General features: G+C 46.3%; 1 protein-coding gene across 1 annotated transcript; it reads right to left on the bottom strand.

Moving 5' to 3' along the window:
• Window positions 1–2811: 2811 nt before the first annotated feature.
• NABP1 (nucleic acid binding protein 1) lies at window positions 2812–12211 on the bottom strand. The gene is made up of 6 exons (XM_030488931.1): window positions 11904–12211; window positions 11623–11761; window positions 8464–8535; window positions 6995–7067; window positions 6677–6743; window positions 2812–5198 (listed from the first exon to the last, which is right to left on the bottom strand). Exons 1-6 carry the CDS (start codon window positions 11992–11994, stop codon window positions 5014–5016), a joined length of 627 nt encoding a protein of 208 aa, XP_030344791.1. The 5' UTR covers window positions 11995–12211; the 3' UTR covers window positions 2812–5013.
• Window positions 12212–14552: the final 2341 nt, after the last annotated feature.

Below are 14552 nucleotides of genomic sequence, written 5' to 3'. Positions count from 1 at the left end.
GCTAAATCCTGATGTTTTTCTCCTTCCCTAATCTTGCTGAGCAGGAAACATATAAGTCTGGATAGTCTTTATCAGCTGGGGATGTGGGAGGGCAATTTTAGATGAAGCTTTTATAACTGCATTGCTTTCTTCCTAAGAAAAAACATCAGCAATTTGGAGAAATTAAACAGATAAATGAAGTTTTTAAGAGTTGCCTCTAGTCACTTCCAAACTTTTTTTTTCCTAATCTCTTTGAACTCCATCTTCTGTAGTTTAATCCAGAGTTTGTTTAGGATTAAGTTCTTCCAACAAGAAACTGTGTATGTTTATACACTTTATATACACACACAGACGTCCATCACAGAATAAATTAAAAATCATAATCCTTATAAAGAGCTGTAACAACTTCCAGTTCTCCGGAATCAAGAATAAAGGAATTAGCAGCATGATTAAGGCTGAAGTCAGAAAGCACATCTCAAATGAATTCCTGAGGGGCTTTGCTAAAAACTTCCATCTCGGTTTTCAGGCAATTGCCCGTTTTGGTGTTTGTTTGTTTTAATTGAAGCCATGTCCCCCCCTTCAGCCAGCTCCAATCTCCCTAATCATGCAGATGCAAACAAAAGCACGCCAGCACAGCGGCTGTTAAATCAGCCAGGCACACAGCCCTGTAAGGTCTGGGTGTTTCCGTGGACCTAAGCAACCACCTTCCCTCCTCCACAAAACAGAGCAGGCACTGGGGACACAGAGCATTACCAGCAGGGCTGAAGCACCAGGCAAGCCACTGAGGCAGGTGGAGCCTCTCTGTACCCGGCAAACACCGCACCCAGACCACCCTCAGATAGAAGCCCCTGCAAACAGCCAAACGCTGCAGCTCCCTCAGCAGCCCTGCAGCAGCCTCAGCCCACCACTATGCCCCTCGCTCCACCTGTAGCACAGAGGGGCTGGAGAACCCATCCTACCCCTATGGGGTGCTCCAGGCCACCCCAAGCATGGCAGCCAGCCCAAGGGTCCCCTGTGCCCCCCAGCAGCAAGGGACAGGCTCGCCCCACAGCATCTCTTTGCACAGGGAATGTTGGGCTCAGACACAGCACTACACAGCTCTGCTGCAACCAGTGATGGAGCCTCATCAGACCTGGGACAGGAGTCACAGCCCTGTCACCTTCTCAGCAACATGCACCAGTGCTGGACTGAGGGAAACCTCTCGCCATCAGCCAATTCTAGCTCAAGAGCTAGCGCTAGCAAGAGCTGCAGGGAAAAAGCAAGGCACCTCCCGGGATCCTCTGTGAAAGCACTGCCAGAGACTGCACTCAGCAGCACAAGTAATTGCTTAGCTCAAGGGTTAAAAATAAAAAGCATGTGTGAAATGGGAAGTCTATGGACATTTGAGAGAAGCAGGGGGACAACCTGGCAGCTGAGGCCGCAAGGGCCATAAAGCAGCTCAGGAAACCACCCAAACCCCCATGGTTTTACTGATTCCTAACAAAGCACTTGGGGAGCTGCTGATGTAAACTGCCATGTAGAAGAGGAAAGTATCCTTTGTTCTCAGGGTACAGACACGAGCTGCAGAGGATGGCCATAGCACAGCCAGGTCCTTAGCAGAACACAAGCATTAACAGCTATGAAAAACAAAACACCCCAATGGGCTACAGGGAACAGCAATTTGTCTACTAAATGCTCCCGTGTCCAGAGACATGCATGTGCTAACAGAACACAGATGACATCCCTGCAATGCTGCTAAGGGCATCATCCGTACAGACTGCACTCATGTAGAAAAGAGGCTTCATACCTCCTGGAGCAGCTTTCCACAAGCAGTGCTAGCTGCAGATACCCTTACTGGAATTCGTGTGATGCTGAAGAACAGCATTATTGGAGTGCACAGGGCTGCAACCTGCCAGTCTCAAGGCCAAAGCTAATTAAATGAGTTGTGGAGGCAGATATATCATGTCTTGGTCCAGCACCTTCCCCTTTTCATTGCGGACACAGAAGGTATGACTATACCACACATCCAAGATTAGGGCAGTATTTCATGGTACAGGACTGCTTTTCCACTTTTGGGATCAAGGTGAAAGATGGAGGAACACATGGAAAACTGCAGCAAACAGCAAAATCTCTCCACTGCCATACTGCTATAGTCTGCCACCAGTCCTTTTGTTAGGGTGGCAAGATGAGGAGCTGTTGTGAGGTGATGAAAGCTGGGTGCCTTGTGACTTAAGTGTATAGGGACTACTGAGCTGCACTTCAGCATTCTACTGTTTGTCTGGACATGTGCACACCTGCCAGCGTTACTTTTTGCCTTTGGCACTCTATTATCTACAGTGAAACTACCCTAACTGCAGTCTTACTTTTAATGTCTTGGCAAGACTCTAATGACCTAACCACTGGGCACTTATGAACTGTCTTATGGTGTCAAGAGCAGTTCATGACAACTGCTTGTTTACATATTGGAATGTGTGTCTCTGCAGAGCAAGGTGGTATGATCCAAACAGATGTAAGGCAGGCTCCCAGATTCCTCTGCAAGCCGAGAACTATCTTGAGACTGATACCTCTGAGGGAAACAACTTTGTCTTAGGTTCACTGGAAGATCAGAAGACCTTGAAAAATTACTATTATTGTATTTACTTTAAGTCCATGCGACTTTTCAGGGCACAGATTTCCCCTGCAAAGAAGTAAAAATTTATTAATAGACTGAAATATTTTCACATAGGAAACAGGGAGGCAGGAATGCTACTAACCTTGAGAACATGAAGACCAGCCTCTTGCCTTTTTCCTCCCAACTGCAAATCAATCATCCACTTGGCAGAAAGCTTTTAATCTTATGCCACTTATCAGCAGTAATGATCCCACTTTTTATTTGGAATTTATGAACAAGTATTCCATTTATTAGCTTAATAAAAGCTCAAATGCACAGACCTACAAACATCAGGCACCTCAGCACACACCAACACAGGCTTCCCTCCTATATCAACCTTCTTTATGCTGTAGAGAAGACCACCAGGATCGAGATCCATGGTGGAGATACCCGTGTGAGTATGAAGTGCCCACCATACCATCACTTGCTACCTTTACAGCTACTACTGGAAAGCACAGCTCCCACACCATACTTACATCTCATCTACCTCTGGAACATGTTGTGCATACTTCACAGGTTTGAAGTCCTCTTGGCTTCCTTGTCACAAGCCTATCAGATGTCTTACTGCAACACTTCCATAAGAGGCTGTCCATGCATCCAGACCATACATGACTTATTTAAATAAGTAAGCAATCCAGAATCCCTGAGTTACACATCACCTCCTTACACCATTTCTCCAGAAGTCACTATGTGCTTTCTCATTCACCAGTTAGCACTGTTCTTCCATAACAGCACCCATGGGCGATCTCATGAGGCATGCCACCCTCTTGCATCCAAGACAAGTTTCACTAGTTCCACCTGGAAGCAGGTATCAGGATAACACTTTGCCAGACCAGAGGCAAACAGCCCTCGAGTGTCTGAGCACACAGGTCTCTCCTAAACTTCCCTTCAGACGTTCATTGTTGCTGCTGCTTGCATTTAGAAGAAAGTTCAGTAATTCAGACTAAACAAGGAACTTCTGCCAATTAGAAGCAATTTTCAACAAGTAATCACAATAGAGTACCAAAAGCACAAGTATCAAATGGAAATAACTTGTAAACGTATGTGAGAGAGTAGCAGATTCAATCAACATGACCAACCAGGGAGACAACTCACAATTCAGAAATAGCCTTTTGTCATGAAGTCTTTATGGCTTGACAGAAAGGAAAGTTAGATTTGTTTTTGAAATGGTTAGTGCAATTTTTTATTTGAGAGGTCAGCTATAAGAAGAATTAAACAGATGAATCCAGTATGACACCTCAGCTTCCAAGTCGTTTTTTTAACCTGATCTGAAATATGGCACTGGACTCTTTTCTAGAGTCAAGGCATTTGTGATCTCAGAAATAAAACCACAGCTATTTCCCCCCAAGGAGATGGTGGTAGTGGGGTTCTCTAAGGGATAATTCATATTTCATACAAAAACATATGAAGGAAAGCCTAGCAGCTTAACAGCATCAGAAGTGCAGCTGAGTGCTTGGCCAGTACCTCTGCAATCCAGACATACAGCTTCATCCAATACATAATTAATTTGGAAAAGCAAATGAAGGAAGGAGAAGGCAGCCTCATTGAAGAGATGGGTAATGCAGCATTTGATAACAGTTCTTTCCTGGAAATTCAGACTCCTACAATATAGCCTTAGGGTTTTACACAAGGAGTGGCTACAAACAGCATATTCCCCCAATACTGTCTGAATTCAGATCCTACTCTCCTGCTATTTCATGCAAAGCAAGAATGAATAACCAAGCTTCTATGCAAAAATCACTGTCACTTTCCTTGACAGTGATGATGGTGTTAATGGAGAATCTTTAAGTAGTATACACCTTGGAATCAGAAGTCAAGCTTCAAAACACTCACCATGTCTTCAACTTTCGGCCGAGTTACCCATTCTCCGATTCAGGAGACTGGGTGCTGGCACCACCATTTCCTTACACTTACTGCCTTTACAAGCTGTATTCATTCCAAGGACATCTAATTCACTAGAGCATCTTTGCTCGTTTCCCTTCATTTCTCTTTCAATACAAAGAACTCCCATCAACCCTAATGGAAGTCAACATATGCACGCACAGGACATAGACCTTTTAAGGCTATATGGCTGACCAACAGAAACAGAAAAATACATACATGTAACTGAAATTTTCTTCCATTTAGCAAAAAGTACCAATTTCAATTGCGACTTTTCAAGCTGTTACCCTTACTTTCTTAAATTCACCTTCTCCCCCTTCCCCCTTAATGCATGGGGAAGACTTCACTGTGCTTCCTTAAGCAAAATAAGAAATAGATCACATCGAGTTTGCTCCATAGACCAAAAGGTAAAAAAAACAACAATAAAGGACAAACTGGTTCACAGTTAACTATAAATAAAAGTGCAATAAGTGTTCAAGTAGAGTGTAGAGTTTAAGCAAGCTGTACAACCACATTTGGCATAGTCATCTTTTAAAGGCTCTGCGTGGGTCCCTCCCATTACCGACAGGGAGAAAAGGCTGAACACTATTAGCTGGTGGTGGATTTACAGGTCCTCGTCCATTGCCTCTCCCACTACCTGCATAAGAGTGGCCGTGATTATATGTAAATGGAAATCCACTTGATTCAGGTCCAGTTTGTAAACCATTTCCTAAAAAGACAGAAAAAAGGTTATCAGGAGTTCCACAGACTGAAATCACTGCTCCCTTACATAAGTTTAGCAACAGTGAATGCATGGAGTTTGTGGCAACCAGCAAACCCCGAGCACCAGAAGAAAAAGCCCCTCTGGTACTGCAAGACCCCAAACTAGAGCGTACCTTTTTCACCCTCCCAAACTACCTCCCCTCCACCCCTACCTCCACTCTCAACTGAAGCAAGAAAGGTCAGAGTTGCATGCCAGTTCTTTGCCCAAGAGAGACTGGAGTCTCGTGAAACTAGACTGGTGCTTTCAGAAACATGCATTGGCTTGTAGCTCACACACCAAGATGCTCCAGAGAGACAGCAGGGCAGCAGAAGTCAAGTAGAAATCAGCAAAAGAAAAGCAAAGCTCCTTGTGCCATTCCCCACTACCAGGAACACAAACATAGAAAGCTGCCTTGCGAAGTCCAGCCACAGAAGCAACTCAGCTAGCACCAAGTTCTCATGAACTTAAGCCTTATAAGCATCACTGCTCATGTTTTGCTGGTAAGAAGAGGGACAGAGCTGAAAAGGGAGAATGATGACAGGAAGCACGGGGAGAGAAGGAAGAGACGAAAGGAAATCATTGCATTTAAAGACCACACATGAAGCAGGAATAAACCACCAGAAGTTTCAGAAGATATGCTCAGGACCAGTGAAAACAGCTGTCCACCACCCAAAGCAGGGGCAGCAAGAAAGTACCTACACATTAATTGGGCTGAAAGACTACTCCTCACCTCCCCCTGGCACCAAGACTAGCCTGAAAGCACTGCCTCCCTTTGCTCAGAATAATTTATGTTCAAGGGAACAGAAAAAGCTTGTTTTTAACGGCAAGTTAAGGAATCAGTTTGTTGTCACCCAACAGCAAGACCTTCTTGTTGTCACCAGCAATGTCTAGCTATACAGCTCCACGTACTGAGTCTGGACATAAGGTTCCCTCTCAGCTTACAGCTACTCAAGTTCCTTGAAGCATTTTCTTATTTAAGCTTCAATGTTTAAATACATCACAAAATAATCCAGCCAGGTCAAATACTGGAATTCAGATTACCACCACTTCTGCTCTGGGGAGCTAAGATGGCAGGAAAGCCATAGTGACTGGCAAGATTAAAGTAATTTTTAAAGCTAAGGTCTCAGGTGGTTTAAAAAAACCCCAAAATTTCAAGTACTGCAAAAACTCTTTGAAAGCATCAAAACAATTTAGGATCAGTCAAGTCCCTTTACATGATAAAGGCACCCTGAATATTCTGATCTCTTCCTCTTCTAGGGAAGAAATCCTGAAACCATTATTCATTAAATGTTCATGCTTATGTGCTTGCAGGTTCAGAACCCAGTCTAAGAGACTTTTTAGAGCACAGTACACTTTTGCCCCAGAGTGGAGAACCCTTAGCAAGATAAATTGCTTTTTATTAAGTGTTTCTCATCCTTTCACTTCCACAAAATGAAAAAACTTACCCAATGGCCCAAAAGTACATGAACCCATATTACTTGATGCAGAACTATTATTCTGTTCACCCTGTGCCTTCAGAGAAAAGAAAAAAAAGACATGGATCAGAGAAATTTCACATTTTTACAGAAAAGAGATGCATTTTCCCTGTGTTCTTGTAGTGGCTCCATATGGAATTTATCTGCTATTCTAATTATCGCTCATTTTTACCTATATATCATTCAAGTCCATTTTTTCCAGAAAAGTCACATCTGATCACAGCCTAGTATGAAATACTCAGAACAAATAGCACTTTATGCCAGAAGCCTCAAATAAGTTTAACATACCAGTTTGTTCTGCCCAATGTGTTCCGAGTTGGGCTCGCTGAAGTTTGGCACTTCTGAATATACCATGCAGAACCTGGGGAGAAATTAGGATTATGAGGAAGTTCTAAAACAGTCCTTTAACAGAGTTCTCAACTCTGCAACTCAAATGTTCTTAACATCTCCCACCACCTAGAAGTAACTAACCCAGACCCCACCATTCAGCAAGAATTCATAGGTACTAAAAGGCTCTTTGATCTCTTTATAGGCTTGTGGTGAAGCTGCCACATCTTCCTGGTGAGGGCGTTTCAGTCAAGCAGAGGCAAGTACACAGTTATCTAGGAGGTAAAATGGCCTAAAGAAAACAAAAGGTGATGAAAGGGCTCCATCCACCTCTCTTCCAGCTGCACAGTCTTGGCCAGCACCCACTCACAAGGTCACCTGAGACAGAGTCACCCAGCCTGCTCCCAGATTGTGACTCCATTAGACCTCCAGGGAAAACTTAAATGCTCCCACACAATCCCACATGATGGAGTGCCCCATTAACATAATAGCACAGAGGAATCCAAAACAGGGAATGAAAGCATCCTTTTCCACCCAAGGGGACTATGAAGGAACAGGCCCACCACCAACTCATCACATAGAAATTACAGCAGAGGGGAAGAAAGATTTGGATCATTACACAGCTTGGAGTGGTTAAGCAGAAGCAGAGCACCCACCTCCTGCTGGGAGGCACAACCCAGATAAGGACTCACCTCTCTCCAGCCTGATGGAGAGCAAGCCAACTGGGTGACACTTCTGAGAGGATTCCTTTACACCAAAGGAAATCTACAGGTCATCACTTACAAAATCCAGTCGAATACGGGGCATTTCTGAACCATCCAAGAGATGTGGCCACCCCAGAGCCCCACTTCCCTGGTGACAAGCCCCACTTCCCTTCCACGACTCTTTGTGCAACTACAGTAGCACTCTTCGGGTTAGAAAACTGTTGCTATTTTTTCCTGTTGTTTGTCAAGTGTGTTAATCATGCTTGTTCTTTATCGGGAGGAGCCACCACCTCAGTTTGTGGGCAGTTTAAAGCAGCTTTAATGAACCTTGCTTCTGTTTAGATATGATTCACGGGAGTTACCTCTGTCTTCCTACTTTGCACTGCCTGTCTCTCAAGCATGATACACACACACAAGCCTTCCACAAAAATAAAGTGGTTAATCAAGCTGAGGCCTAGGTAAGCAATGCAGATTAAGTCTCTTGTCATTTATACACCTCCTCCCTCTAGGTAAAAATCAGACCTGTGTCAGTGATGGAGGCTGATTTTCCTCAACCTACCTAGAATTCAAAGAGGGTCAGAGCTCATTGCCACGTGGAAACTTACACCACGGTTGCCTGCGCTGTACCTATTCATGACCATGTATTAAGAACCACCGTGTCTTGTACTTACCATGATGCTCTACTACGTGGACATAACACCACAAGTATGAACACACAATACTTACTCCCCAATTTTATGCAGCTCCCCTCCTCGTCCTGTGTAAAGCGTCAGGCATCCTTTCCACAGAGATGCATACCTGGCCAAAGAAAAGAGAAGCAAAGCAGTCTTAGTGAATGAGAAATACCACTGATGAAGGAAGTGGAGGCATGCTGTCTTCCATGAGTTAATAAGTATTACATATCAGCATGAATGGATAAAAAATTTCCCAGGGACTCCACTGAGCTAGAAGTTGATGGATCCCCGTATTTTATTTATAGCAAAAGCTACTAGAAGCTCAGGTGACTGGTTCCTTTGGCAATTCCAAGAAAGCAGCCAATTATGAGCTTGGATGCTCTTTCCTTGGCTGGAGCAATCCTTATGACTGGTCCTGCAGAGGAAAGGCATTTTGCCAAAAGCAGTATAGCAGTATCTGTGTTACCATTCAGTGATAACTCAGTTCTACTTTCAGTAGGAGCCAGAAAGAATTACCTTTGTTCACTGGAGAATATAGATACTGCTACAGAATGAATATAATAGAAAGTGCTTACTTTTTCAGTATAGGTCCTTACCAGATATATATGTTGGGGTTTTTTAAGGTGCAAGTTTGACCATCATGTTCCAACTGAGGTATAGAAATGCAAGGAAATCATTTTTTGATGGCAGAAACATTCACTTACAAGACAGTGTGAGTGCACTCCAGTCTTTATAGTGACACTTGACTTCAAGCACTGGGATTTAAGTGATGCAAAACTTCCCGCATAATTGTTCCTTTCAGTGAGGGGCATCATGTATAGGAAGAAAATAATGAAAATACAGACCAGAAACCCAGGAGCAAGGCAAGGGAGTTAACAGGAACATGGATGTCTCCTAGCAAAGGAATACGGAGCCCTAGCAACTGCACTCTCAGAAGTCACGGATAATCTGGACAAGGCACCACTTCCTTATGCTCCAGGTCTATCTCTGGAACATAGATAACCAACCTTCCTCTTGCCCTTTGCTTTATCTGCTGAGAATGGGAGCCGTCCAGCTGCACGCAGAGCCTCAGAGGCACCAGGGAGGAGTCAGGCCAGCTGAACAGGACTGCACTGCCAATCCAATGATAACCTTCTCTGTACTTCAGCATGAGCAGTAAAGCATAGTATTTACAGACACAGTGCCTATTCTCAGGAGTTTTCCATCCAGAAGCAGGATTAATGCTCTTCATAAAGCTACCTTTCACTTTAAAGATTCCCTTTATGCTTAACCTTTAATAACCAGCTAGTTGGACAGTCTTGTGACAGAACACAAGGGAAGAGAGCTACCAACTAAGTCAAACATACATTTACTGGGACAAGATCCAGCACATCATGGGACTGATAACCTCCAACACAAAGTTATTCCACATATGCAAGCATTTGTTTTTGTCTCAGAAAGAGCTGACTATAAAGCACTAAACTCCAGAAATAACTTCAAATTTAGGAATCTTAACTGTAACAGCTACCTGTAAATGGGTAGCCAACCAGCCAATGACAAAAATCAGCCACAGTGTCTGCTTTTGCAGAAGAATGCATCTATAGCTTAAAATTCAGCAGAAAAAGACATATTTACATGTGGGGCCTAACTAAGCTTTTTTACTTGTAATAGTGTGCATCTTGTAAAGTCAGATTAGCCTACAGAGCTGAAACTTACCTGCCATGCAATGGCAACGTCACATACTCAGTCCTATTTAAGTATAAAATCGTGTTTGGAGAACCCTGCATGGCAGCATGAGGGCATTTTTCTGAGCTTCTGCAATTTCACTCACTATGTAGTCCTAAGTGAGCATGCAATTCATGTAAATGAAGGTATGACTTAGCCACCCACCAGGAACAGTGATGTCAGCTCACGAATTTAATTCACACAAGCCAAACTCACTTTTCAACAGGAAGGGGTGCAACAACCCTCTCATTTGTTGCACTGAAACATTAGAGCAGCTACAGCAAGCCAGCCACAGAGCACAGTGACACTGCTGAACAGTGTCATTATTAGTTTGTTTCAATGTCATCTACACACAGGGCTATGTGCTGGCCCAAGCTCCAGTTTAGTTCCACCCACAGCACCCCAGCACGCCACGTGCTCTCCACGTAAGCAGGCTTCCCCAGAACCACCTCTGCTGAGGAGTCAGGCCCTCTCATGTAAAAGGGCATTAGCATAGGAGGAAGCAGCTGTAGTTTTGGTGGCAAGGGTTATCCGATTTCATGTCAAAACCAAGAATTACACTCAGATAAACAACTTAAGAGCAGCTCAGTTCGCAGCTCCACTGAGTAACCTTTTACCTACTTTTTCACAAAAACAAATTAAGAAGACCTTACACATTGCGTAGCTCCACCATCTCCTGGAGTGCTGTAGGCCAAAGGATCAATGTAATGCATTTCTAAGTGTAACTTAACTCAAAGTGACTTAACACTTTGCTACTTACAATTTAAGTGACATGGCAAAGGATTTTCAAGCTGAATCTAGTATGCTTTCTCACAACATAAGGTTTTGGTTTTGAGATTATTTTTTTTTTCAATTAAACCAGCTCTGGGATAAGTTAACCTAACCAAACTAATATGCTCTACAATGTAGCCCTAACATGAATTTTTACAGCAAAACTGAAAAGGTTCTCCTGTGCCTGTCATTTCTGTTAAACCCACTGCAATGAAAAGCAACTTTTTTGCACGAGAGACATTAATCATCCCCTTCTTCCATTAAGGAGCTGACTGCTAAAGTAAAGAATTGGCTGTGAAAATAAAAACATGCTTTTGACCGCCCTGCTTGATTTACAGACTAGGACTGACTGTTGCATTCACCCCCTCACACACCCCAAAAGAAATATTTTCCCTGAGAGCTTTTTTTAAAGCCAAACCAAGTTTCCAATTAAACACCACCTCCTCATTATAAATACAAGCCCCTCCTAGCCATCTACTGACTGTATGCTCAAGCCAGGCATGTTCTAGGGTGGAAAAGGTGGTGGGATCTCAGGGTGCCACCTGGGTAACAGGGAGCCGGTCCAGAAGGGGGGTTCAGCTCTGTCATCCGCACCTCTCAAGAGGCGGCCGAGCTGCTCAGAACCCCGCACCTCCGCCTCGGTGACAAAGGACTCCCCGACCCGGCGTGCCCCGGAGCGGAGCGCAAGGCAGCGCCCGGCCGGGCTGCGGGGCGGCGGGCCCGGCCCCGTACGCACCCTTTGGTCAGGCGGATGATGTCCCCCGGCTGGATGAGGCCGCCGATCTCGTCCCACACGGAGATGGTGATGCTGCCCGTCTTGTCCGCCACTTTGCAGGACCTCACCTCGTGCCCGTCCTTCGTCTTGGTGACTCGCCCTGCGGGGAGAACGGCGGATCAGGGGAGCCGGGGAGGGGGGGCACGGCACAAAGCACGGCCCGGCCCCGCCAGCCCCCCCCCTCGTCCCCCGGGTGACACGCATGGGCGGCCCGGGGGTGGGGCGTGCCGGACGCCACTTACCGATCTCCAGCACAATAAAGATGACATTTAAGTTTTTCAGTCCGGGTTTTATGTCTTTTATAAGGAAATATGTATCGCTCGCCGCGCTCATAATGCGGCCGGCACGGGGGGCAGGGCTGACGGGGCGGGCCGAGCCCGCATCCCGCGGGGGAACAGCGGCAGCAGCGCAAAGCCGGCCAGGGGGGGTACCGGCAACCCTCACAGGGGACGGGGACACGAGCACCGAGGGGCTGCGCGGTGACTGTGCGGGCACGCCCGAACCCCACCGCTCCCTGTCCGGACCGACACCACCGACGCAGCTCCCACCCAACCTCCCGCTCCCGCCGGCACTGAGGAGCACATGTGCGCGGCGCTCCCATTTATAGCAACCGGGCGGGACCACCCCGGGCGCCGGGTGGGGGGAGGAAGGAATGACGGTGCAGAATGGAACCGTCCAGGGTACGCGGAGCGCCGGGACTGGGCAAGAGGCGGGCGCGAGCTAGAGCCGCACGCTGATTGGGCCGCGCCGCGGCCATCTTGTTTTTGTCGGGGCGCTGAGGCGAGCGGTGCGGTGGCCGCTGAGGCGAGCAGAGCCGGGCGGGGCCGCGGCTGGGGTGAGCCGCCCTCGCTAGCAGCCCTGGTTCGGCTCACTCGTTCACTCGCTGATTTTATTTCCTCCGGGAAACAGCCCAGTAGTGCCCCGAGCGCGGGCCGTGAGGCACAGGGCCGTTAGCGGCTCGCCGTCTCACCGCGCCATTTTAAGTCCTGGTTGTAACGCGGTCTTATAGAGACTTCTCGGCGGCCTCATTCGCTGAAAGAAAAATACGCATTTAGGAAGAGGTTGCGTCCGTTGGGGTGTCAGCTAGGGGCGGTTTTGTTTTTATTCAGGGGAAGTCCGATTTGGGTCTCCACCAAGCAGAAATGACCGTTGCAGGGGCTGAAGGGAGGAGCAGGAGGAAAGTGGTGCTGTGTGGTACCTCAGGGCTTTGCAGGGCTGCATCACACCCTGATGGTACCGGCACCAAATGTTGTATGGATGTAGGGAAAGCTCAGGGTTATGCAGGAGTTTTCTGTGTAAAACAGTGAGCTAAAGTCCTGTTGAACTGAAAACACTACCAAAGCACCCTGAACTCTTAACAGGAGCTTCCTGGGGAGGCATTATCTGATCTTGGCTACAGGCTGGGTCAACCATGAAGGGAGGGCAGCTTCTCCAAGGGGAAAGACGATAAGATGGTGGACCAACAACATGCTCCTGTAGCCTTGTGGTGTCCTTGGCTGGAAGGTCTTGAGGAAATGGCTCCCTGCCACAGAACAGCCCAAAGACAGGCAAATGAATTACAAATTCAGCTTTCCCCCTTAGGAAAGGTAGCAGAGCAGTGTATGTGCACTTTGCTTCTCCTTTGCAGAGCCAGACTTAGCCAGTTGGGCTTTCACCTTCCATTTCTGTAAGCAGAAATCCGTAGATGACAGCAGTTGTGAAATTCTTGGCCACGTTCTGCCACATTGGAGCTTTGGGCCAGCAAATGTTGTGCAATGCTTATCTGTAGGCAGTGGAGCAGCGCTGCTGGGTACAACTCAGTGCTTGGAATAAAACGTGCTGCTCGCAGGAACCTGAAAGGAAGGCGACATGAGCTACGGGAGAATTTGCGCAAAGTCCCAAAGAGCTTAATCCACATCTGTGCCGAATCAGTCGGTGCAGATGGGGGGATGACAGAGTTCCTCAGTGGCCTCTGTCTTGACTGGCTCTGTAAATTTAATCTGGTAACGCTAAAACCTTCTGAGTGATCAACTGTATGTCAGTACATGAATGGCTTTAATTTAGTCACTTGGGAAAGAGTTCAAACCAAACTCCAGCAATAACAGTGTCCCTGGCAAAGGCTGCGCAACAATTGCTGTAGAACTAACAAAAATTTTCTATACAGATGGGGTTTTTCTGCCTTTCTCTCTTCCTTTTGTCTGCCTTATCTATTTATAGCCCTTGAGAAAGAATCGTTTTGTACCCTGTGTTTTCAGCTGCAAGCACAGTAGGACCCTGGTCTGGATCACTCCAGGTGCTACCAAAACAAAATGTGACTCTGAGTACCAAAACGTCTGGGACAGGACAGCCAAAGGCCATACACTGCTCTGCTTTATGGAGTGCAACCCAATGGAAAAGCTCCCAACAGGTCTCAGTTCTGCCTTAACAGGAGGAGAGAAAAAAGGGAGGAGGATCATAGAGCAGATCTCATTGGAGATTTGAGGAGAATCCTTCATTTTGCAAGAATAAAAAATAATACCTTAGGCAAGTCTTGGATGGAAAGGAAGTCATGAGGGCAGTTAGCTCAAAAGCAGAAAATACTAGTGCTTCACCAAAACACATTTCTAGTCATGTGTCATCAGTAAGATAGTTTCAAGTCCAGGAAGACAAGTGTCAGTGTAACACAGGAGCTGGGAGAGGTGCACAGGACGCCAGATGTGGACTACCAAGCTATCTTGCAGTCATACTCAGTATGCTTGCGAACAGGCAGGCAGGCTACCTTTGTGTCAGGGAGTGTGACGTCTTCTCTGCCATACATCATGCCCAGGCTGCCTGGTGCTGACCACACAAGCCAAATTTAGCTTGCAGTGGATGTCTACAGCAAGGGTTCCACTGATGAAATCAAATCTGTTTCCAAGCTCATTTGCTTGCTG

This window comes from Strigops habroptila, chromosome 5 (assembly GCF_004027225.2).
Source record: "Strigops habroptila isolate Jane chromosome 5, bStrHab1.2.pri, whole genome shotgun sequence".
Classification (NCBI taxonomy): Eukaryota; Metazoa; Chordata; class Aves; order Psittaciformes; family Psittacidae; genus Strigops; species Strigops habroptila.
This window is presented reverse-complemented; position numbering and strand designations above follow the sequence as displayed.